General features: G+C 47.0%; 2 protein-coding genes across 2 annotated transcripts in view; both read right to left on the reverse strand.

Annotated features, from left to right (window-relative positions):
- Nucleotides 1-2: 2 nt before the first annotated feature.
- NCF1 (neutrophil cytosolic factor 1) lies at nt 3-8,889 on the reverse strand (the record flags this gene model as incomplete). The annotated part of the gene is made up of 11 exons (XM_009577876.1): nt 8,759-8,889; nt 8,202-8,282; nt 7,787-7,862; nt 6,139-6,304; nt 5,952-6,007; nt 5,525-5,647; nt 4,852-4,959; nt 3,914-4,031; nt 2,513-2,620; nt 764-906; nt 3-110 (listed from the first exon to the last, which is right to left on the reverse strand). Coding segments are annotated over exons 1-11 (1,159 nt in total), but the record flags the coding sequence as incomplete, so codon positions are not given.
- A 7,071-nt stretch (nt 8,890-15,960) lies between these two features.
- The window catches only part of GTF2I (general transcription factor IIi), a 65,018-nt gene continuing 56,838 nt past the window's right edge, over nt 15,961-24,140 (reverse strand). The window contains exons 27-31 of the mRNA XM_009577875.1: nt 23,747-23,830; nt 22,760-22,943; nt 21,614-21,642; nt 18,644-18,682; nt 15,961-16,019 (exon numbers count right to left, since the gene is read on the reverse strand). Of these exons, the coding sequence (XP_009576170.1) occupies nt 15,961-16,019; nt 18,644-18,682; nt 21,614-21,642; nt 22,760-22,943; nt 23,747-23,830 (395 nt within the window). The remainder of the gene's footprint in view (nt 16,020-18,643; nt 18,683-21,613; nt 21,643-22,759; nt 22,944-23,746; nt 23,831-24,140) is intronic.

The raw sequence follows: 24,140 nt of genomic DNA on the forward strand, positions 1-24,140 counted from the left end.
CTTTCCGCGGTTGCTCTCGGTGCAGCGGTTCATGATGAGCGCTTTGCTGGGACGGGGAGGAACGGCAGGTTGAGCCTTGGGCTTGTTCTCCTCTTGCTTGTTTTTCTCAACTGTGGGTAAAGCAGATGTACGGATGGGTCAGAGCTCTCCACCACCCAACACCTTCATGTTCAAAAGCTTCCTATGTAACAGCCACCAAAGCTCCTGCCTCTCCTCCTGTCTCAGCCGTGTGTGATGGTCTTCCTGGAGGTCAGGGTGGTGGGATGAGCCCACCAGTGCCTGGCTGGGAGCTCTGCTCAGGTGGAAGCTCAGCTCTAGGTCTGTGCGAGGAGCTGCTCTCCCTTGGGATGGTCATGGGTCCCGCACAGGGACCGCACCAGATCTAAAGCATCTACCTCAATAGCAGCCTCCTTCTTCATGCAACACTTCCCTCTAGGTGCTTTGCTGACAGCTAACGAACATGATAATGGTAATGGTAACAGCAGCACAGGTGAGGTTAGGTGCACAGAGGAGAGCACAGGTCCTAAATGTGGGCTGACCTCCCAGCAGAACCATATTCTGCTCCTTCTCTGTCAGACCTATAACCAGAGGTAAGAAACCTCATTGAAAAGAAGCACCTCCCTGCACACACTTTCCCCACAGGAGAAGGGTGGACAGACAAGGTGTGACTTCTATGTGCTATCCTACTCCAGCAACCAGTGTTGGAGGTCTCGGGCCATGCCTGCAGGACTTTGTCCAGGGCAAAGGCCCCGTTGAGACTTACTGATGACATTGGCCTTGTTCTGGAAATTTTCCTTCCTGTTCCTCCGGCTCTGGATGTACTTCTTGCTGTTCCTCCTGTAGGTCTCCTGGCTGATCTGCTTCCGGCTCTGCTTGTGGATGCTCTTTGCGTTTCGGATGGTGGATCTGCAATGAGTTAGAAACAAAACTTTCCGTTTCTGTGCTGGCAGCAGTCCCACCACGCACTTTCTCTCTGAGGATTTCCCCCTTGCGCTTCCTCCTCTGCCTCACCCAAACCCCAATATCTGCTTTTCGGTTTTGCCCGGTGGAATGCCAGCCCTCGAGGGCAGCCGTAGGTGAGACGTGATGTACAGCCTGTTAGGAGGCAGCTGGAGTGATGCTTTGGAAGCAAACACTGAAGGGTGAAGCCTGAGCACAAGTCTGGAAAGTAATGATGGGGATGACAAGGTAGCTTGGGCCTAAGGCTGGAAGGACGAGATGGGCATGAGGCTTATCCAAGAAAGCCCTGGAAGTGATCTATAGCTCTACGCTATACATACAGCATCTATACTGGCTGCAACACTGAGATCCCTGGTGTGGGGTTTGACACGGCTCCCTGCCACCCAAGGATCAGTCCCTGGGCCAGGGGAGCAGAGTGTGGGGTATGAGTCAGTGCACACCTGGATGTGCGGTGTTGAACCCACAGCAGAGAAACTGCTGAGAGAAGTGAAAGGCTGAGCAGCCTGGGGCTGTGCGGCGGCATGCTGCCGCAGGGGAACCCCCAGCGTTGGGGACCGTCCCCAGGCATGCAGACGGAGGCCACCGCTTTGTCTTCACTACCAGGGCATGACCGAGGTGGCTTCTGATGTCCATCCCATGGCATCGTCCTCCTGCTCTGCTCAAGGCAACATGCCTGTCCACCTTCAGCCCCTCCCTGGTCTGAGCACGCACCCCATTTTGTAGCAAAACTCTTGCCCACAACGGCAGGTCACTGCCTTTGTAACAGGGCTCAGCCTGGCTGCCAGCACCAGCACCGCAGGGACAGCATTCACCATGGGGGGCAAGTCACTGTCCTTGAAACAGGCCACCTCACCTCCCCCAAGGGTATCGGTAAGCATCACTGCGCTCAAATAGGTGGATTTGGGCCATTTTTCACCAGCTCACACTTAATCCGTGCTCCAGCAGAGCTGGATTTTTGAGAGATTTCATAGCAAGGCTGCCGTGTTTTCTTGTAGGGAAGAAAAGATAGAGGCAAGCTCTGCCCTTCCTAGCAGTTTTCTTTGCATCAGAATTAATGATTTATTATTGCTTTTTATCTTTTTAATCAAAATAAAATCCCTTCCATTAGCTCAAATCCTCCCATCAGATTAGGCCATTTGGAAGCTCTGATTAGTCAAATCTCTCCTCGCTTCTCAAAGATTCAGTGGATGCACTTAGGAAATAAGAAAAAGGCCAATTTGAAAATTAAATGAGATTAGCCCAGAAAAGAAACTTTGCAGAAGGACAAGGAGAAATACGCCTGGCTGGAGGACCTGCTGGAGCAAGGATCATGCAACCCTGCGTCAGAAATGCTGGGGTGCCTCGCTGCCTGTGGAAGTTGGGGAGCACAGAGCTATTTTTGCTGCAACCCTGCAGGATCTGCCTCCTGGTCTTTGCCCTGCTCACATCTCTCCTGGGCAGTTCCTCATTGCCAGGGCAAGCAAGGGACACCACAAACCACTGTCTGGTTTCATTTCACCCCCCCTCGAAGAAGAGCTTTAGTCCTCCCCCCCGCCCCCCGGGCTTCTCCTACCTCCGCGGAGGAGCGCTCCGGTTCCTCAGCTCGCTCTTCACAGAGCCGTTGGCTTCCCCGGCTTTCTGCAGGTACATGGAGGGGTAATAACCCGTGGTTTCATCCTTCCTGCAGTGCAACACAAAGCAACATCACTTGCAGTCTTGGCTCTGCGACCACCACCTCCTCGCCCCTGTCCCCAGCAGGATTGCTGGTGCTGGGTGGGCTATTTCTTCTCATGTTCATAGAACCATAGAATCATAGAATCATTAAGGTTGGAAAAGACCTCTAAGATCATCAAGTCCAACTGTCAACCCAACACCACCATGCCCACTAAACCATGTCCCTAAGCGCCTCGTCTACACGCCTTTTAAATACCCCCAGGGATGGTGACTCCACCACTTCCCTGGGCAGCCTGTTCCAAGGCCTGACCACTCTTTCAGTAAAGAAATTTTTCCTAATGTCCAGTCTAAACCTCCCCTGGTGCAACTTGAGGCCATTCCCTCTAGTCCTATTGCTAATTACTTGGCAGAAGAGACCAACCCCCACCTCGCTACAACCTCCTTTCAGGTAGTTGTAGAGCGCGATGAGGTCTCCCCTCAGCCTCCTCTTCTCCAGGCTAAACAGTCCCAGTTCCCTCAGCCGCTCCTCACAGGACTTGTTCTTGTAGGGATGGGGGCTTCAACTGTCCCCCCACCTTGTGTGCCCGTGGCTCTCCCAAAAGTGTGGCTTGAGTCCCAAAAGCAAGTAGGTCGCAGACAGAGCAACGGCTCACAGCTTTCGGGGTCTCACCAGCTCATATTATTTCCCCTGGGGGTTTCGCTAGGCTCCTGAAGCATTGCTCAGGGCCTCCTGCCAGACACCCCGTCTCTCATGGAATGTGCTCAAGAAACACTCCCTGGTCCCCGGCCCGTCTCCCCCTCCAGCCCAGCACACCTGCAAACACCAGGAGATCCTCACGGACCACACTGGGCGCAGGTTGGGGCAAGAGGATCCCCAGGGTTTACAGCCACATCATGTCCTGCTGCGAATGCGCAATCTGTGACTCTCCAGAGCACAAATGCGGCTGGGGTTCCCCTTGGGAAAGCCCGAGTTTGCAGGGCAGGCCAGGGCTGGGATGAAAGCTGAGGTTTTGCAAAGCAAAATATGCCAGAATACTTGGAGGCAAAATAACAGATACTTCTTTTTTTCCATCTGTCTCCTTCTTGGATATTTCTGAAGCCCCCAGCAGAGGAAGCCCCAGCTGCAATGTTTAACGTTTGGCAAAGCCACAGGCTACTAGAAGCAGCCCTGCAAAAGAAAGTGCTGGGCAGCAGCACCAAACGGTCTGTGGCTTTCACAGCCCCGGTGTGGAGAACCGCTGGTTCATCCCTTCCCTCTGCCCGAATCCCGCTTGCCTGATTTGTTCGTGGCATCTCTCACCTGATGACCCACCAGCCGTCAAGGAGCTTGTGGATGACTTCGATGGTATCACCCTCCTTGAGGGTCAGCTCGTCCTCCTCCACGGCCGTGTAGCTTTTCTGGACAATGTACTGCTCACCTGCACACAAGATCGGGACAGCAGGTTGTGTGGTACCATGCCAGGGATGGGGCTGATCCTCTCCAGCTGCTGAGGAGAGGAGGCACCAGAGCATCTACCCTATGTTTTAGGCAAGACCCAGGGTGCTTCAGGTCTCCAAGTTTGGATTCAGACATCCCCCAGCCTTGTTGGTGCCCGTGGCTCATCCCAGCCCCTCCAGCACCTCTCCAGGAGAAAGCTGGTGAATGCAAGCAGTGGAAGTACACCTATCTCTGCTGAAGAGCATGTTTATAATTTGGGTGATTAAATGAGGAAGAAGGAAGTGTTGTGCTAATAGTGTCTGTTGCAGTGTTTTGAAAATCACGAAGACGAAGTCCGGAGAGCAATCGGCATGATCTTCTGCAGGATCCTCCCTCTGCTTCCTGCAATAAGGCCCCGCTGTCATGGTGGGGCGATGCGGAGGGCTTATAAGGACAGCGCAGAAGCCAAGTGCTAGGGAAAGCCTGCGCCTCTGGATGCTGCACCATGCTCCTTTGCTAACCCAGCAACTCAGCATGCACCCAGCTAGCTCAGGATGGCCACTGGATGAAGGTGTGCATCTGTGATTAGCCAAAACAAGCATCTAATGCTGAGTTGCAGGTCACAGGAAGCTCCTGATGTGGAGGGTAAGGCACTGAATATGAGATTTATCCCTTCTGGCAGCTTCTACAGCAAATTCTCTATGTCCAGTGGTCCTGCTGCAGCGTGGACCGCCCAATGGGGGCCTTGCAATGAACCATCCCAGCAGGGAGCAGCGGCAGGCTGTGCTCTGGTGCACACCCTGGTTACCCCAACATTTTACCTGCATAATTGGGCTCCTGCTCTTCAGACTCATCGGGACCATCCATCGGCTCCAGATAGGCAGCTGGCACCCAGCCCCGTTTATTCTTCAACTGGCAAAACCACCAGCCTGCAACAAAAGCAGCCGTGGGCAAGAGCAGAAGGGTGTTGTGGGGGCACCGCGGGGTCACCAGCACCCGGTCTGTCCCCAGCCGGGGTAGGGGCAGGCATCCACGTGGCCTGGACGGAAGGGACGGCGCCGGGGCTGGTCTCTGTTTACATGGCGCAACCAGGGAGCTTGGCCAGTTCATCCTGTTTCCTCCTGGGCAGGAAACCTCACAGGCTGAGGCATGCGAGGAGGTTGCAGGGTTTTCTAGGATTGCCCCACACCCTCCCGGGTTCGCCCCCCCCCCCCCCCAGCCACAACTGACTGTCATGTGGCTCCATGGGAATGTGAAACATCTCCCAAGGGGGTGGGAAGCACCGAGAGGCTCAGTGCTGCCGGTTGCATTTGCTCGGAGCTTCTCCTCTGCATCAGGAGATCCTGATACAACCGCCTACCCTTTAACACGTGCACTGGCGTAACTAACTCGCATCCTGCGTTTGGACACGAGATGCAAGGGCAGTCTCCATGCTGAGATGGTGGCCAGGAGGGGGCTGGCCCCTGGGGGCTCTCTGGAGGAACGGACACATACCGCTCTCGCTCTTCTCCACGATGTCCACCATGTCCCCGGCTTTTAGAGCCATCTCGGATTTGGAGCTCTTCTCGTAGTCAGCGATGGCTCGGTAGGTTTGCAGGACAATGGGGCCCGTGATGTCTGCGGGAGTGAAGTGAGAGACGTTCCCTCTCCCAGCCCCCGGCGCAGAAATACCCTATTTCAGGCAGGCCAAAAGCAGCCCCAGGACAGCCCGAAGTGCTCTCCCAGCCTCTTCTGGTCCCAAACCAGCTGGATCCCGGGACAGGGACTCATTCCCCCCAAGGCTGTGGCTTCCTCCCAGCTGCAGCTCTGGCACAGAGACTGTGCTCTCCGTCAGGGCATCTGCCATGAGATGGCTGCCCCTCTCCCGGCCAGGCTTTGCTGCAACCGAGGCAGCCGCTTGCACCCCTCCAAGGCCTCTTACCGGTGGGGTTTTTCTTGGCATCCTTTGGCAGGAGGAAGACCTCAGGCTTCGTGATCCTAGATGGGTCAGAGCAAAGGCAGCTCAATGCCAACGACCCCTCACCGCTGGCAGCGGTGCCCTCCTTGCGGGCTGCTGCCAGCGCCCGGGGTTGGGGACGCAGGATGTCCCCCAAAGCAGCAGGACTCACTGGCTGTCTGTGATGGGGTTCGTGTCGTCGGGACGGACCTTGAAGAAGTTGACTACGTGCAGGCACCGGGAGATCTTGTGGGGCAGGTTGACCAGCGTGTAGCAGTACTCAGCCAGCGTGCCCTGCCTGTTCTGGGTTGAGCGCTGCCCGTCAAACCACTTTGGGGCTGGGGGAGAAGGGAAAAAGCAGACAGAGTGCCTGGTTTTACAAATTTCCCAAGCAGGCTGCTCTGAATCATTAATTTTGCCCTGAAAACGAGTGGATTTGGCCCCAGGATGCTGTGTGGCTGCGTGATGCCCATAAGGCAAAGCTCTGCAGGAGCGTGGCCCAGTCTCCTCCCTCGCTGCTCTGGCCCCGGCTGTGGCAGGCACCATGTGCCCCCCGTGCAGGGGACCATGCACGGTGCTGAAAAATCTGGGGAGAAGCTGACCACAGGGCCATGGCTGTTTTGCAGAAGCGCTGCAGCCACGGGTTCCTCGTTTCGGCAGTGCGGCTGGGGAGGCGAGCGTGGCACAGCACCCAGCCCAGGTGCCATGGGCAGCATGGAGGAGAGCGCTGTGCAACTGGACTCATCCCCTGCAGCCCGTGGACTCTTGCAGAGCTCGTGCAAGCTCAGAAAAGACCCCGTTTGACCCCATTTCAGTTATGGGATAACTCCCACATCCATGCTCAGACTAAGCCCAGCTGCTGGGCCACAAACACAGCAACTGCCCGGGGCACAAGGAGGGACTCAGGGGACCAGTCTGTGGCCGGGGCAGACATGCACATCCCTCTGTCCCACTGGCCACGGCGCACGTCCTGCAGCAGCCGCTCTTGACCCCAGGCCTCCAAAATGCTGCTGGCAGCCCCGACCCACAGCAGTGTTGAACCCCGCATCGGGGTGCACGTGTGCGGCCAGTGGCACCCCTGCACCCCCCGCAGCAGTCTGATGCCTGCCTTGTCCCCAGCGCTTTCAGTTCCCCAAACGGGACAAGGGTGTTCCGAACAGCCCCGGCACGGCGGCGGCAGCTTGTAGGAAGGGTCCCGGGACAACCCCCCAGACGTGGCACCCGCACTGCTGCATGGTGCAGGTTTATTCCTCCTCGAGAGGTGTCGACCGCAACCTGCAGCTATTTCTCATGCTCCTTCCTGCCTCCTTTAAAGCAGGAAATTAAATAAAAGGGGGAATTTTGCTGACTTGCACCGTGCTTGGGGACAAACAGTCAGCTCTTTGGATCAAGAGTTCATTCCCTGTCATTGAAGACATATTGCATTGCTTCCTCTTACAAAATATCTGTGTTGCCATAAGGGCAGTAAAAACCGATCCCAGTGATGGTGTCACCGAAGGAGAGCTCAGCTCAGCTCAGCTCAGCTCAGGGTCCCCAAAGCCAGACCCTTTGCACCAGGGGTCACAGCCAATGCTCCGGGAAGCGTCCCCGGGGAGGAAGGACGGGGTCTGTGGGGCTGGTGAGTGTTGGGAGAAACCACTGCTGCTGCTCAGACAGACCTTTCTGGTGTTTTCATTTCAAGCCCAGTGGGCAGGAACAGAAATCGCACCAAACACCTGCGCGGGAGGCAGCCGGCAGAGCTCGGCCCGCCGGGGAATTTCCCAACCAGCCGCAATTTCTATTTCAGCCCCCAGGCCCCAGCCCCCACGCCTGCCCCTCACCTGGCAAGTGTGGGATGATCCGGTTCTCCATGTTGATGTCCCCGGATTCAATGGGGAACATCTCCTTCAGCGCCTTCTGTGGAGCAGAGCCAGCCATGGCTGTGAGGATGGCACCGGGGGACCCCCCCATGGCACCCGCACCCCTGCCTGCATCTTGCCCCCCTTCCCACTGCCCGCTGGCACGTGCTGGCTGGACTGCACAGCTCGACACCAGGAGAAACCAGCCGAGGGAGCACAGAGCCGGTGGCTCCCCACTTTAGGGGGCGAAGGAGATTGAAGCACAAGGACCCAGGAGCCTGTTTTGAGCCAGATTTGTTTTGGGGCGATTTCAGCTGGAATTCACCCTCCTCTTTTTCCCCACCCCAAGCCCTGGTGCGCTGGGCCAGGGGCCGGTGCCCACCCCAGCACGACTCACGTGGAACTCGTATATCTCGGTAAACCGGCGATAGACGAGCTTTTCGGAGAGGTCGTTCCACTTCACCAGGAACATGTAGACCTGAGGGGCAAAGCAGAGGCGCTGCAGCTCTGCAGGCGAGCGGGACCCCGCACCCCGCTGCGGCTGAAGCCCCCGGGAAGCCCCACAGATATTTCAGTTTCAGATAAACTGGGTGTTTTTCTTCTGCCCCCCCAATGCGAGTAGCTCTGCCCAGACAGCAAGCGAGCTGGGTGCTAGAGAAGCTCAGCAGGGACAGAGAAAGGACAGAAACATGCAGATGGGTGGGAATCAGAGGGAAAAGCCCTTTCCAAGCCTGTGAAGTAACCAACGGCTTGCAAAGGAGTTGCCCAAAATCTTGTGTGTTCAGGACATTTTAGCCTCTGGCTGCCCCCAGCTCATGGCAGCAGCCATGACTCCCCCAAAAAAGGATGCTTTTAGGCCCTCGGTCACATTTATCTAAAGAAATTTGCTGGCCAGGCTTTTTACCCCAGCCAGTCCTCGCTACTCAGCTTTTCAGAAGGTCGCTGCGTACTCACATAGTGCTGGCTGGGGAAAAACCTTTTCTCGTAGCCCAGCAGCTCGATGTGCCGGATGAAGGCATCCTCCATAGCTGCTCCCAGACGCGGCGTCCCGCTCCGGCCCCTGCTCCTGCCTCCCTGGGCGTCCTCTCCTCCCCTCTGCCTTCGCACAGCTCCGCTTTCCCGTTAAAGCCCCTGGGAAAGCGGAAGTCCCGCCGCGATCGTGCCTGTAATTGTTTACCCACTGTGGTTTGTATTGAGTCGGTGTTTCCCGTGGGGAGTCTCCAGCCCGGCCCCTCCAGCGGCTCCAGGGCTGGGGAGGAGGCGGGCAGCGGGGAGACCTCGGGGATGCCCTTGAGGCACCTCTGAAATCAGAGGACAGTGAAGGTTCAGGGCCAGGTCGGCTGCCCTGGTCGCCAAGTGGCCCCTCTGAGCGCTGACGCTGCCCCGTGATGGCAGCGCCTGTTTTGCAGAGGGTCAAGGACAGACAAGTGCCTTGGTGATGGCAACCAGAGGAGTCTTCACCCTCTTGAGCAGAGCTGGATGACCTGAATGAAGCACGTAACGTGCTCCCCGAGCCCAGGGACGGCAGCACCGTCCTCTGTATGGCTGAGAGACCGACCTGCACTCCCAGGGCTCCTGCCCTTGCATCACCATTTTCTTTCAGTCACCTGCAGCTTCCCCAAAATCTGCCACCAAAAGGCCCCTGAACCAGCTTCAGCACCATGGCTCTGCTCACTGCCATACCTGGGCACAGGGCTGCATGGGAGCACCGGCCACAGGGGACCCCAGGCATGGGGAAAGCCCAGGGTAGGCTGGAGATGGACCCGTGCCTCCCACTGGGAGAGCACGAGGGTCCCCAGCAAAGCCCCTCTGAAATGATGGCACACCAGCATCCTCCTCCTCCTCCTCCTCTGCCCCCAGCTCTGAGCAGAAAAGCCTGAAGGAATGTGAGGGCTGCGCGTATCAATCCTGCGCTGCTCGTAGGCAAAGGTGCACCCAGGAGCACCTCTTTTGTCCCCAGCAAGGGCACCCTCGATTACAACGGGTGCCAGCGCTGGGCTGTCCCCTGAGCATACAGAGCCGGGACCTGCTCTCCATGCGATGCTCGGGAGGAGCGCAGCTCCAGCTGGCCGCCCGGCCGAGAGCCCTCAGCCCCATCCCTCACCCCCTGCGCTGCATCCCCTCCGGGAGCCCCTGCTCGGGTGCAGCTGGTGTCCCTGGCACACCAACACCTTACCATGAGCCTGGTCGTCAGAGCAAGCCCAGCGCCACGCTCAGCCGGGAGTGGAGACGTCTTGGTCAGTGAGGCAACAGCCGTGTCCCCGGTCCTGGCAGGCAGCAGCCCCAAACCACCGGCAGAGCTAACACGGGCTCTCCCAACTGACCATCAACAGCCCTCCATGGCGCAGGGACAGCCCCTCCATGGGCTAATACCCTTATGAGCTGTAAAGACAAAAGCTTGCTCTGACTGCATTAAAAACACCAAATATTAACCATAGCTTTCCCCTGAATCTCAAGTGTGGTGCCTTGCAGGTGTCGAGATCAAAAACATGGTCATTTAAATTTGGTTTCTTACTTTTTTAACATGGGGACTTCCCTGTATGCAAGGCAAAATTATACAACCAGTAATATTAAAACAGATACCTCCGGGGCTGTTTGGATTCTGCTCGGTTAATAGCCAGATCGCTGCTTCTCACGCAGAACCACCACAAACTTTGTCATGAAAGCTGATTTCATAATTACAATTGTTTGTACTAAATTTAAAACTGCTTTACACAGTGCGTTACTGGAAACCACTTAATTCACGTTTCTTCCTCTTTCCTCATTCCTCATCTTGTGATGTGAGAAATGAAATGGAGCTTGTAGATCTCACCGCTGCGATGGGTTAGTTCACAGTGAGACGCAACTCGGTGTGATACACTGCTTAGTGTTGCCACCAACTGTCTCATAGTTACTAGGTGTCAAGAAGCATAATTTTAGAAGAAAATTCTTGGAGGAGTAATGACCCATCCGATAAACAAGGTGAGTTTATGGAGTTCGTGAGCCAATTCATCTTTTGGGAAACAAGGCTGGCATCTGAATGCAGGACCTGATTTTTGAGAGAGATGGAGAACTTCCACTGGCCTCAAGACGGAGGGTTGGTAGCGGTGCTTTGCAGCAAGGCACCACTGCTTTGGAGTGAGAACACAGATATGGGACTTAATGTGACAGATTTCAATCAAGGTTACTGAAGACGAAGCGCTGGAGGTTTTGAGTTTCTGAGGCGAATGGACGACGTCTTTTCTGTAGTGCTCCACCCAAAACTAGTACCAAAATCTCCTAGAAATTAAAAGCTGAAGAAAGGAATGGCACCCTAGTTTTGTTCAAAATGTGATTTTTAATGTTTTGGTAGCTTAAACTTAAGCTTAATTCAATCCAGAGCCAAGGGAGGCCTTGCTTATGTCACTGATGGCAAATTGCTGTGTGTGAACAGTACTACGTGCTCTAATAGCTGTTGCAAAACCACAAAAATGAAAGTCTGCCCTCTTCCTCAGCAGTCTGTCACTGATAGGACAGATATGAAAAGAAAGGAAGGAGAAAGGGTTCAAGTTTTGTACATGGAAAACTCCAAATCCCAAGGGAAAAACGCTGGCCAGCAGCTGCACGACGGAGGTGCTGGACCTCATCTGACATCTAGTGGTTACCGCTGTGAGAAAAGCCGGGGTGCTGTACCGGAGGAACACCAGGCTCCACCACGGACACCCTGGATGGTGTCTAAAACTCCTATTTAAGAGAAAGGAGCCAGCCCAAGGCACAGGACGGGCTTTCAAAGTTCAGTAAAACATGGGGAATAAATACTTGTCTGCTACTTCATCACTACAAAGCTGCTCTGCTGGAACAAAAAATATTCAGAGCTCTGGTAAGTTGTTGCAATTTTATTTATTTACTTGTTTATTAGTACAGCCAAGGCTTTTTAGGGCATTATCACTCAATACCCGAAGAGTGACACACCTCATGTATTACTAGTTTGGAAATGAGTGAGATTTTCATACACGGTCAACATCTTAAAAGTCTGCTACCTGTTAGGACTATAGAGATAGATAGATCATTTTTTAATATAAAATTGATATTTGGAAGGTATAAATATTGGTGCAATTATTTTGTCAGTCTAATTTCTCCCTACTGGATATAACTCAAAATGTCTGAGACCAAAAAGAGACTTCAGTGTTGAACGCTGACGCACCCGTCAGCATTACTGCAAGCCCAGCAGCGGGACGGACACAACGCGCACCACCACCCTGACTCCCAGCGTCACATAAGGACTCCAGTCCTTCCAGTAAAACCACTGCATCAGTTTTCACTTCATTGTTTTTTCAGCTCCTGCACGCGAAGTTGCAGGATGTCCACACTCTGCTGTTATATACGTGACAAGGCAGTAGCCTGGAATTACTTATTTTCACAGTTCTTCCGTGACGATGCCTCACCGTCATTTTGAGCCAGCACCGACGACTCCATCAGCAATATGATGAGCCTTGCTGGGCAGGCAGCTGTGCAAAAAGTGCCTCCTAAAGACAGCTGCGAGCGAAGAAGGGATGGACCATCCTTCTGCATTTTCAAAAGGGGAAGTCGAGAGCCAGCTGAAAACCTGGGGAAAGCTGCATTTACTCATTTCCCCATTCTAAATGTTTCTAGCAGCAATCGCGAAACTGGCCGTCGCCCTGATAACAACCTATTTATGGAGGTACGTTAACTGAGCACGTCTATTAAGGTAATTAGCAGTGAAATACATCAGTGGTTGTAATTTGGGACAGTACCCATACAGCTGAGAGTTAGCAGCTAAGGTAAGTCAACAGGCTCGTTCCTGTGGGACCGATAGGGGCTGTTTGCCGAGGCAGGAAGGCAGCACTGCATCAGTCACCACCAGTTCCCACCTGGAGAGCTGGAAGGTACAACTGGGACAAGCATTTTTCAAAATGACTCAGCATGGAGCTAACCCTGCTCCTACTGACATCAACAGCACAAGGTCCGAATATTTAAGTGGGAGCACCTAGATCTGCACGGAGCAATTGGGAAAACGCAAGCGCACGTCCTATAGCTCTCCCTTGCCTCCAGAATGACAGGGCATGTGCTGCTCTAAATTCATCTGCTGAATTCCAGGTTGCTCCCAGGGAATAGACACTGTACCCAACTGAATTTTAAGGCTTCAAAATTTTTCTTGAAGATACAACAACGTCACCCACCCGGAGCTGGATTTCTGTCTGAAAGGCATGACTGGAATTTACCTTCTTTGCTTTGGAATTAATAACTATGCTACCGCATTTTCTACCTGCCTACAGAATTTCTGCTAGAACTTCATTTGTTGTAAAATAAAATATGTAAATGTATACTGCATGGACAGTCATGAAAACCATCAGAAAGGTTTTTATTTCTTAATCAGGGAATAAGGTTTACCATTTGTGCATAATGCAGTCATCCCATACTCATGCCAATAAAAGAGAAACCTTTACAATAATCTGCATCTTCTCTATAGAGATTATCATATAGCCAGAACTTTACATCTCTTATGGTTTGTGAAACTTAAAAAGAATGCGTACATGAGTCTCTTACATGATGTGGGGCGTAACCAGGACTATAGGGGACTTAACTTTTGACATAGTAGGACTTAGAGCAGCTTGTAGCATACGTTTCCATAACTAGTTCTAGATGAATGGAAGGGCAAACCCCACAGCTTTCAGGAGGAAAGCTCTCACACAGGTCCATGCGAGTTTTGCCTACGTTAGGACTGCAAGACCAGACCCATCATATATAAACCGTGTGATAGTCCGGTAAAACATGCACTTACTACTTTGAATTAATGGAACAAACTATAACAGGGTTTAATTTAAATTGGTTCCTAATCCACACACTGAAATACTGACCATTTCACAGCCCATCTCATTAATGCATACTATCGGTCAAGTGAACCAGTTTATCTTTTATTTATGAAAAACATATGAATTGTGATAGATATAATAGGAAAAATTAGTTCAAATATACAGATACTATTGTCCAATCAGCCATTAAAGGAGTAAGAACCAAAACTTAATGATTTTTTTTTCCCAAAGTAAAACTAACAAACTGAACTACTTGCAGGAATTTTTCTCCATTACAAAAGCTGAGATGCATTCAGGTACAGTGAAATTCAGCTTTATCGTGAAATGCAGACAGCTTCTGTTAAGTCCCTGTTGATTTTAATCCCTGCCATCTCCCCAGCATTGCTGCATCAAATTTAGTCCTTATAATATATTCCAAAGTAAAACCAGCCATTCCAAATCTACAGTCATTCTTTGCTTTAAGTCAATTCACAGAACTGCTGAAAAAGTAGACATTTCTATCTAAAAGTACAAAAAGGATTTGTATAGAAGGTACTTCTCTTATACAGTTATATTACACAGCTCAAGACAGTCCCGGCAGGCTCTTCTCAGAACTGGATGCTTCTGACTAGATAAGAAAAATTACAGAAGTGAGTTAGTTTCATTGCAGCTCTGTATCTTATTACAAATATGAGTAGTTTGCATTGCCTTTTTGAGTTCTTAAGGCTTAGATTCAGAAAGCATGCAGCAGCTGAATATTGCTCTCAATAAATATGAGATTAAATGTGTGCTTGCGTGGTCTCTGTAAGAATTTAGATCCAATATTTGCTTTAGGATAAATTCAGTGGATGGCCTAAAGCATCCAAAAATCTGAACCACTGCAGCACCAAATTGTGCAGCCATTGCTCAAACAAAATTTCCGTGACCTTTAATGGACAAGTGAGATGGCTTTTTATACCTCCACTGGGTGAAGTGCTTCCCACGACAAATCAAAAGTTTTTCTTTAGTATATTTTCTCCTGCCATGTTCAGTTTTATGACAAATATTTCCAAAGCAGACTTCACCAATTTATTAGTAAGACTACTGCTGTACTTATAATTCCCAGGGCACAGACAGTTGGTATGCTGCTATGTCAGTCTCTGCCCATTTCTACCAAATCATTTCTGGATTTGTCCCTTCAGTCCCTCATCCCGACGCCGTCAGCAGCCCTCCGTGTGCCAGGCTGTCTTTATGTTGCACGGACAGAGGGCGATGGCCAAGGCCGTCCTCGTCTCCAAAAAGCCGGACGGTGCCAGGAGTGAAACCCGCAGGCTCCAGGCTCCCCCAGCCACAGCGTCACGCGAGGGGCAAACCGCAATATCACTCTCAGCCGGCAGACATGAAGAAACCAGAGCTTGGTGTTGTTGATTGCCTGTCTGTGCCCTCACAACTGGAATAGTACACACACGTTTTCTTCTCTGGGATGAATAAAATGTCTTTTTCTTACTAAAGCTAGACAGGTTACAGCTCGAGTATACTAAACAGATGCATCCAACTTTATATCAATCAAATCAAATTACTAGAGTATCAAACACTACACAATGAGGAAAACACTTGGTTTGGAGTATTATCAAAAAACTGAAATGGGAAAAAGTACTACAGAGCTTAAAATTGCCATTTTCTCTGAATGAAGCAGAGACTCACAGCCGTGTGGGTCAGCCTTTTACATCTGGTGACGTGATAACATTGCTAGCACTGTTCTCCACCTCCACCAAAATGTCATTTTTAGGAATGAGTGAAGTTAAAAATAGTGTAAGAGAAAGATTCAGACATTTTTGCATTGTAAATTAAACTAAGCTTTTCATAAAAGTTAACGGAAAAAACAAAAAACTTTTAAAGGAAGTTGGTTTGTCATCACAGCTAATAGCTTTACCAAGTGTCCCAAGCTTAGACAATATTGCAATCATAGGGAAGAGCTTTCCTGCTCAATTACAATTTGGAAATATATAGGCTTTACCAAGAATAATATAATGCTCTTTCACACAACCATGTCAGAGCTCTTCATAAACACTAATTCCCTAAGCTTTCATTTACTCTGCCTCTGAGGTATGTAATTACCATCCCCCATTTTTATTTATAGGCCACATTTTCCTGGGACTGACTGCCTCACAAATTCGAAGAGAGTGTCTTTTACCTTGTATTTGGATAAGGTAGTGAAAACATCCTAGAGTTTACAGGTGAGAACCGAGACAAAGAAAATAATTCACAAGTAAAGGACTGGCATCTTCTGGCATTCAGTCCTGTACCTCAGCCCTCTTCTCCCCACCCCAAAATATAAAAATGTTATTTCTTGACAGGCGTTGACTTCAAGAAACACTAAAATCTTTTACCCAGTATTGATGAGGTCTACCACGTTGGGTCTGGTTCTTGCTTTATTTGAGAATTTTCTTCTGTTTCTGTAGTATCTGTTGAAAAAGCAGTAATGAATGAAGACAAAAGGAAACTTCTCAAGCGATTTTGTTCTTAATGTTGTACTTAATAAGTAAAAAATTATGAAAAATATGAACAGCATTCATTTATCATTTTAAACTATTAATGATGAATAAAAACATATTCACAACAATCTGATTCTGTGGAAATTACCACATTCACTTCAATGTGAAGCAGCCTGGGATCTTAGAGAACTCTAGTTTTTCAAAGAACAGAAATAAAAATTGGTATTAGAAGTGTATGAAACTTTAAAATGCTTTTTATGTAGCTGAAATACTCACTGGGCAAGAAAGGAACTTAATCCGAAAAGGAAACAACATATAACCAGTGAAAAAATGCCAGATATATCACTGTTTTGGTCTGCATTCTTCTCTTCAGTCCTTCTCCCTCCTCTTTGTCAATCCCCAGCGCCATTCCTTCCTCCATCCACCTCATCAGATACGCAACGCGGGGGGAAGCTTTCCAAACACCAGGTAAGTCTGTAGCCCATGACTTCAAATACTTCAGGCACGACCACTGCTTCACATTTTTTAAGATGCTGTCTTCCAAAGCTAGCTAACAACATCTGAACCTACTTGTGCTCAAGTCATGCCTTCTGGGTTAGTTATTAAATTAACATTCATTGCATAAACTCTTGCTTTCACAGCACTGACTGTTTTTCAGATTTTTTTCCATCTGTAGGACTGCTTCTCTTCTCAACTTGATACCGGCTTTTGCATTATTATATTTCAATCTGTCCAATACAAATTTTGACCCTAGCTAATTTTTCTTCTTCAGTGCACAGTATCACCTAGAAAGGCATTGTGATATGCTTAAAAAAGAGAGACAAAGAAATTTTGTCGTTGGCTAAAGCATTCATCATCTTTTGATATGATTTTTTTTCATTTCCAGGAGACTTCATTACAAAATCTTTGCTTTTTCTTGTTCACAGCGATGCCTGGAGGTAAATCAAAGAAATCTTGTCCGTGTACAGCACTGCTTATATGACCCGGAGCCTGATTTTGTTCTTTTTATAAACAGAGAATATGATGTTGGAAGGAAATTGGTTTTTCACTGAAGTTGTTTGGAAGGTTTGGGGCTACAAATTCATCACTACAAAGCCAAGCCATTTCATCACATGATCATTTTATACCTTCCAGCCTACTTCTGATGCGATTTTGAGTTCTTCAGCAATTGCATGCCTTTTCTCAAGATCATTCCTCTGGTACCTGGGTCTGAATCCAGTTTTGGATGACAAATTCAAAACCACATTTGTCTATTTCTTCAGAACAATCACTTTGCAGGCCCATAGCTAGATCTCCTCTGCACGAGGGTATTCAGGAACAACTCATGCACTCCATCATCTAACAACTTCAGTGATCCCACGTAGTTTTGGTATCATAAAGACATTTGATGCTCCAGCTTTCAATAACTGTGAGCTTAAAATCTGCAGCTCAGCTCTTCTGTGACTCTAACGCTTGCTTTCTTTTTGTCTTGAATGCCGCAACAGGATTGATCTATGTTCTGAGAAAGACCTACTCATAACGCTGAGTGAACCTGGAACTGAGTTTGTAACAGTAGTTCTGGATGAGCATGTTGGCTTGTCTCCGAGTTCAGTGACGTGCCAGGGAAACTGAAGCAATGGAGACTGGAAAGGGCATTTCCAAGGAAAAGGATACCGAAGAACGGGAGTGCTGAGATTTGCTGCTTTCTCTTTTGGGGGAATCTAAGCAGGATTAGGGAATGAACTCAAGCTGAGAGTTTTAAGATGACAAGTGCTGATGCACAGCAGCCTCCATCCCAGTGCTGTTGGCTACGTTGCTGTCAAGCTGCTACTGACACATCAGAAAGCCCCTCTCAGGACTACTCGGCAGGAAGGCAGCACCCTGTCAAACTGTCACAGCACCTTGGATCCCCTATGCCAGCCACGCCAGAGGCAGCCACAGCCTCCCAGGGCCATGCTGACAAGCTGGGGCTGTAGCAGAGGCAGGATTTACAGAACCAGAGCACACGGCAGACACCAGCACCCCAATTCTCAGGTCAATTCAGTATTCCTAATGCTCCAAGACCATATGCAAAAGCACAGGGAGGGTAGAAGATCTACAGCCTCCTTGGTCTCACATATATCAACATCTGAAAAAGATACAACTCAAGTATATTCTTGGACAATAGGAAAGTTGGATGTTTTTCAGAGCTTAAGTTCTCGAAGAACAACAATACTCCCCCTCCCCAACACAGGATATTCAGGTCAATATGGCATTCAAATTTCCTGATGATGGCAATCATTCACTTGCATAAATTGTGGAAACTACTGCGCTGAATAACTAGATGCATCACTCAGGATATGAGCAATCACTCAAAACCTATATATAGTCATGACTCACCAACCAAGAACAACAATTCATAAAACTCATTTGTAAACTTATTTGAATAATAACTTTTGCCGCAGAGTATTTTTCACATGATGCAGCATGATATTAATACAGATGAAAAAATGTCCTGGGAACCAATAAAAGCCCTTTTAAAATTTTGATTCACCTGTCTCCTTTAAAAAAAGATGCAACTTTGTTCAAAATTACTTAAAAATATTTGTTGATAATAACTGAAGACAAACACTTACCTCCTACAGATACTTCTATTTGGCTTGGTTCAGCTGGCTCTTAAATGAAAAAAATATAGTCAAATGAATATAGTTTCAATAATATGAATCAGATAAGTATTTTAGAAAAATTAGAGAAATAAAGTTTTCCCTGAAAAAAAGCACCTCATTTTTTCTCTTATAATCAGACTCAAATATCTTTGTCTGAGATAAATGTGTGTAACTTTCTACAGAGTCTGCAGCAAAACATAAAAAATACCCAAACATTTATTACACTACACTACCTAACACTTTCTCTTCTGAGTATGGTTCACTGTGGCAGACGTATCACCAAGTCCTTGCAGAACATAACGTGCACTTGCACAGAATATACCAAGTTTGGAACAGCTTTACTCAAACCACTTAAATATAAAACTGCATTTAAAAAAAAAGTCATCACTTCTGGTTAGTATTGTCTTCAATGGCGAGTATGTGTATTTTGGGTGAGAGTGGGAAGGTGCAGAACAGAGGGCAAAAAGTATATTTGAATTCCGTAATGATTTTTCTATTATGTGTGTTGATGGATTATAGATGGACAGGTGTTGGGAAAGCCATTTAACCCTTTTAACACTGCGGGTGAGTTAAAGACAGACAGACCACAGCAAGTTCACTGACCATCAGCAGCTGTTCTCCTCCCTTCCAACACCTCCAAATGTAAACAGAGGAGCCAGTAGTTTCCTTTATAATTATTTCCACCATACAAGCGTCCCTTACTCTTAAAATGTTTATCGAACGTTTTCACTTAGTTTCCCTGTTTCTTTGAGTAACAGTTTATTCAGTAAATTGCAAAGGTCTTTCCTGCACTACACCAACTTGGGCTATGCGAACATTTAGAAACTATACTGGGTCAAAAGGAAGTTGCTCAACTACATTTACTTTAGCTATTCATAGCATAAAGCTAAGTTCTCCATTCAGACTAAGACAGGTGATGTGTGTGCAGTCTAGACCCAGTCTAGCAGGGGTTACAGAGCTGTGCAGTAGACAGAAATTCCATCAAGACCCCATTCTAGGTTCCCACGTGTTACACAGGCAAATTTCACTTGGCTGAACATCTGTCTGGCGCAGACACACACATACTTTTGAGTTAAGCAGACATCAATAAATGGGTACTGAATGGCTTTCTATGTTGCCCCTACTAATCCTTCTTTTCAGCTCACTCATCATCTGCAAAAATCAAATCAAGGAACACGCCAATGACACAGCTTGAAGGAAGCAACAGCTCTTTCTATTAATTTATTAATATTTAATAGCTATAAAAGTCACCATCACACACCATCTGTCAAAAGAAAATGGCTCATCGTGAGCAGCGTGCACCCAGGACATGACTATTACTACCATCTGTCAACAAGATCGAGAACTCCAACCCCTACCCCTTCTGCAAGGACACGCGTCACGCTCTGCATCACCTGGTAGTAGTACTGGTGCTGCTGCTGGTGCTGTTGGTGGTGCTTCTGCTTCAGCTTTTTCCATCAGCTCTAAGATTAGACATGATCACTGTTTAACTTCACAATGAAAACGGTCCCACATGTAACACAAGGGCAATCTTACTTCTTGAATCTGCAAATCCTGAAACTTGTCGCATGAACAGGTTACTAACAGTTGTGATTAGGCTGCAGTTCAATATTTTTTATTACAGAAAAAACATTCCCTATCTTGCTTGCAAGCACCAAAAATTTCCTTGCAAGTTCACATGTTCTTCAGAACAAGAATAAAGCTTGTACATAAGCAGTAGGCTCAGAGCCTTTCAATCATTCACCTCAGTATCTACCAATATTAGATAAGTTTGATCATCATTAATGGACATGGATACTGCACAAAAATCACATATTCAATGACCAATCTGCTCCCCCAGTGACGGAAGATGATTGGATATCTATGTTGTTTTTATTCAGCATATTAGCTAGCCCCAGTCCCAACTTCCAGCACGCTGAAAGTTATGCTGGATAGACAACAGTTTAATAGATTCTTTCATTTCTAATTCAATGCTCTGGAAATGCTATTACACACTCATCTGACTGGAAGGTTCCCTCTTAGAAAGGGATCTCTTTCCCACCTAAGAAGGTGTGCCTAGGACTGGCGAGCAGGTCAACTAGAATACCTTCCTGAGAACACTTCGTACTTGCAGTTCATAGACCTCAGCATGTTAGCTGGAATATAGAATCATAGAATCATTTAGGTTGGAAGATCTTTAAGATCATTGATTATACTGGTGCCTGGATGCAGATGAATGAATGCTGGGTCACTAAGGCTCAGGCTGGGTAAGGCCAAACACAACAGTAGGTTATTGGGCTTCTGAATTTCTAATCTGACATTGGCTCAGAAAGAACGTGACACGAGGGACACTGTAATGACAGTGTTTTGCAGTTTGTTTTTTCTCTTAAATAAGATCTAAAAAAACAGGTCACAATTATTTTAGGCAACTGAAAATACTGAGACTTTTTTTTTTCTCTCAAGTAATTTCATTAACATGGCCAAATTGGCCATGGCACTTCAGGTAATGACACTCTGCCTCTCTAAACTGTTACAGTTTCAGCAGAATGCAGAATTTTTCACTGGAACACGGTTGTGCAGCTGCTGGAAAGTTCTGGCTTATTAATTGCTACTGCAATGGATCCGAACCTAAAATGTAGATACTTCCATGTAAGTCTGTTGCTCAGTCAGGGTCCTAAATCTCTTTGGGACTCTGCAGCTGAAAAATACAAAATCAGTATCTTGCATTTTCATACCAAAGTTAATGCTAATCTTATATTGTTCTGTAAATTTATCACACTGCTCTCAAGTTAATTGCACATGCATGTTTAGTCAGGAAATCTTAATGAGACAGACACAGGCAAGAGAGTTATACACAGAACTTAATCACTGTGGAGCCTCTGCCACTAAGCCAAAACGTAGAAAATGAATCTTGGTAAGTTACAAAAATACATTTGCCATCAGTGTTTCATAAATACTTACGATTGTTAATCACAAGTCCTGGAAATGGTCTGAAATAAATAAATAAATAAATAAATAAATAAATAACTGATGCTAAAATACACTGCATGGGGCCTCCCTCCCAAGGCAGCCTCATCTAATGGTTCATAACAGAGGTCATGCTAAAAAATGAACAGAAAGTCAAACAAAAGAGAAGGAACCATCACAGCAGCTCTTGGGCACCGTGGTTTGTTCGCTAGCATACACTGAAACAGTAACATCCACAGAAAGATCTAAATCCTTCCCTCAGTCACAGCTAATTAACAAGGGAGTCACCTCTTCTTCAGAGCTCGATTAAATAAAACGTATCAAGCAAAAGTCCTTTCAGTTAGAACTCTTCGTGATTAAGGGTCGAGAATTCAGACCCCTTAGTAAAATATATTTAAGAAATTTATCTCTGTCTAAAGATAAATTGAAGCTTTTAGACTCCTGTGAAGCAGTCGGTGATTTGAGAAGTTACATAAACTGATAAATTTTTATTTTCAATTCCTGAACTCCTTCTGAGTATGATTCCAAAGTTTCACCTATTCTGCTTCATGCACATACACGTGTGTGTGTGTATACATGCAAACACACACATACAAATAAAATTCACTGATATAGTAATTGGACAATATTGTATTTTTATATATTGTAGATAAACTCATTTTGTAGGAAAAAACCCATTTATCAAAGGCCTTACCTTAACTCGGAATTTTAACACAACTGAAATACTTAAAAATATTAATACTACTACATACATACTATATACTGTCAAGAGCCAACAAGCTCTGGATCTGTCTCAAAGCTTGATCTGATAAATGGGAGAGCAAGGCCCACAACACTTTAGGATTCTGTTCTATAATGTGAACGGATTTCAACTCAAAAGACAGCTTGCTGTAACATGCAGTATTAATAATATGCCCTTTGTCATACTAAATTGGACATGTCCTTCAAAGAGTTACCATCTTCATTCATGCTATGAACATCTGGGCTTCCTTTGACTTGACATTATTGTTTCCAAAAGAGCCAACATCTTCCACTATTTAAAGATGCACTGCAACTTCTGTTCTTTCGAATCTCAATTTATTCAAGCTACAGGGCTGTCCTCACAACATCTGTACAATCTAATCAATGGCAACTACATACCGAATGACAGTAAATTTGATGAACTCTGCTGATTCCAAAATCTTCCTCATGGAGCTGATTTCCAGGTAACTGGGAGCTTTAAATGCCACGCCAGGAGGCATCCCATCCACCACCACGCAGCCAGGGTTGATAGTGATTTTTCTGTATGGGACTTTCACAGGAAAATTCATACCAATGGCTTCACCTAAGTGACAGAGGTCATGTTTATTTTCAAGTCTACGTATTTATAATTACACATTGAAGAAAAAGTCCTCAGATGATTAAGAAACTAAATGCAAACCCCTGCTTTCTATCAGATCTGAAACTATGGAAATCCACTTGACCATTACGGTGTTAGATGTTTTGGGTTACACTCATGAATGTTACTATGAGATCATTAGTTACAACTTCAACTCTAATGGCTCACCATATAAAGGACCCAGATTCTGTTTTTACTAAAAAAGACATAGAAGAGGATATCTAAGGAAATAGCTACATGAAGGAAGACAAAGACTTTCCTGCAATGCGCACAAAAAGCAATTCAACACAGCACTAGTGAAGGAATTTCAGATAAAGAAACTCAGGTCATTATTACTGTACGATGCAAGTACAAAGTAGAAATAAAGAAAACCATACACAGCAAAAAGGATAAGTTGCAGTTTAAAAATTACTCTAGTCTCAAGTACTAAGAGGTCTCTGAAGCCCTAAGAAGAATCATCATTTGCCAGCAAAATAAATATTTCATCCATGTTTACACAGAAATAAACAGGAAAGGGGGGAACACAAAGCAGTCTATACTCTTGGGATTTTTTGTTTGAAACACCAAACAACCTGCATCACTTATAAAAGATTCTTTTTGAAGTCAAAGCACAACATTCATGTACAATTGTCAAATTTGTTTATTTTAATGATCATATATATCATCCCCGTGATGATTCAGTAACTTCAGTATGAACAGCATTAATTGCATTCACACCTATGTAAAAATGGGGAGTAAGAAGCAATTACCAAATTTCCGGCTAAAAAGATCATTTACTTGCTCTCTCAATTGTCTGGCCTTCTCTACTTTTGACAGTCGCTCACTTTCATCATCTGGAAGAAATTGTTAGAATAGCATCAGAATTAAGCAGATTTTTTTTTTCCCTGAAGCTTGTTTGTCATTGCATGTTTACTCAAAGCAGGTATATCTGAATGCTTCGAAACAGGCCCTTTGTTCCTAGTTTTAGCAGTAACACAAAATTGTAGAAATACGCAAAAATTGATGGTTGTTAAGAAATCTGTGAGAAGCTTCAAAGTATTTACATAACCAACATTAGATTTACTATCTAGAGATGATTTTGTAAATTTAATCTAAACCGCAAATTATATTTTATTTTCTTACAGTACATATAATGGTAGGGAA

This window comes from Fulmarus glacialis, unplaced genomic scaffold (genome assembly GCF_000690835.1).
Source record: "Fulmarus glacialis isolate BGI_N327 unplaced genomic scaffold, ASM69083v1 scaffold8215, whole genome shotgun sequence".
NCBI classification, from domain to species: domain Eukaryota; kingdom Metazoa; phylum Chordata; class Aves; order Procellariiformes; family Procellariidae; genus Fulmarus; species Fulmarus glacialis.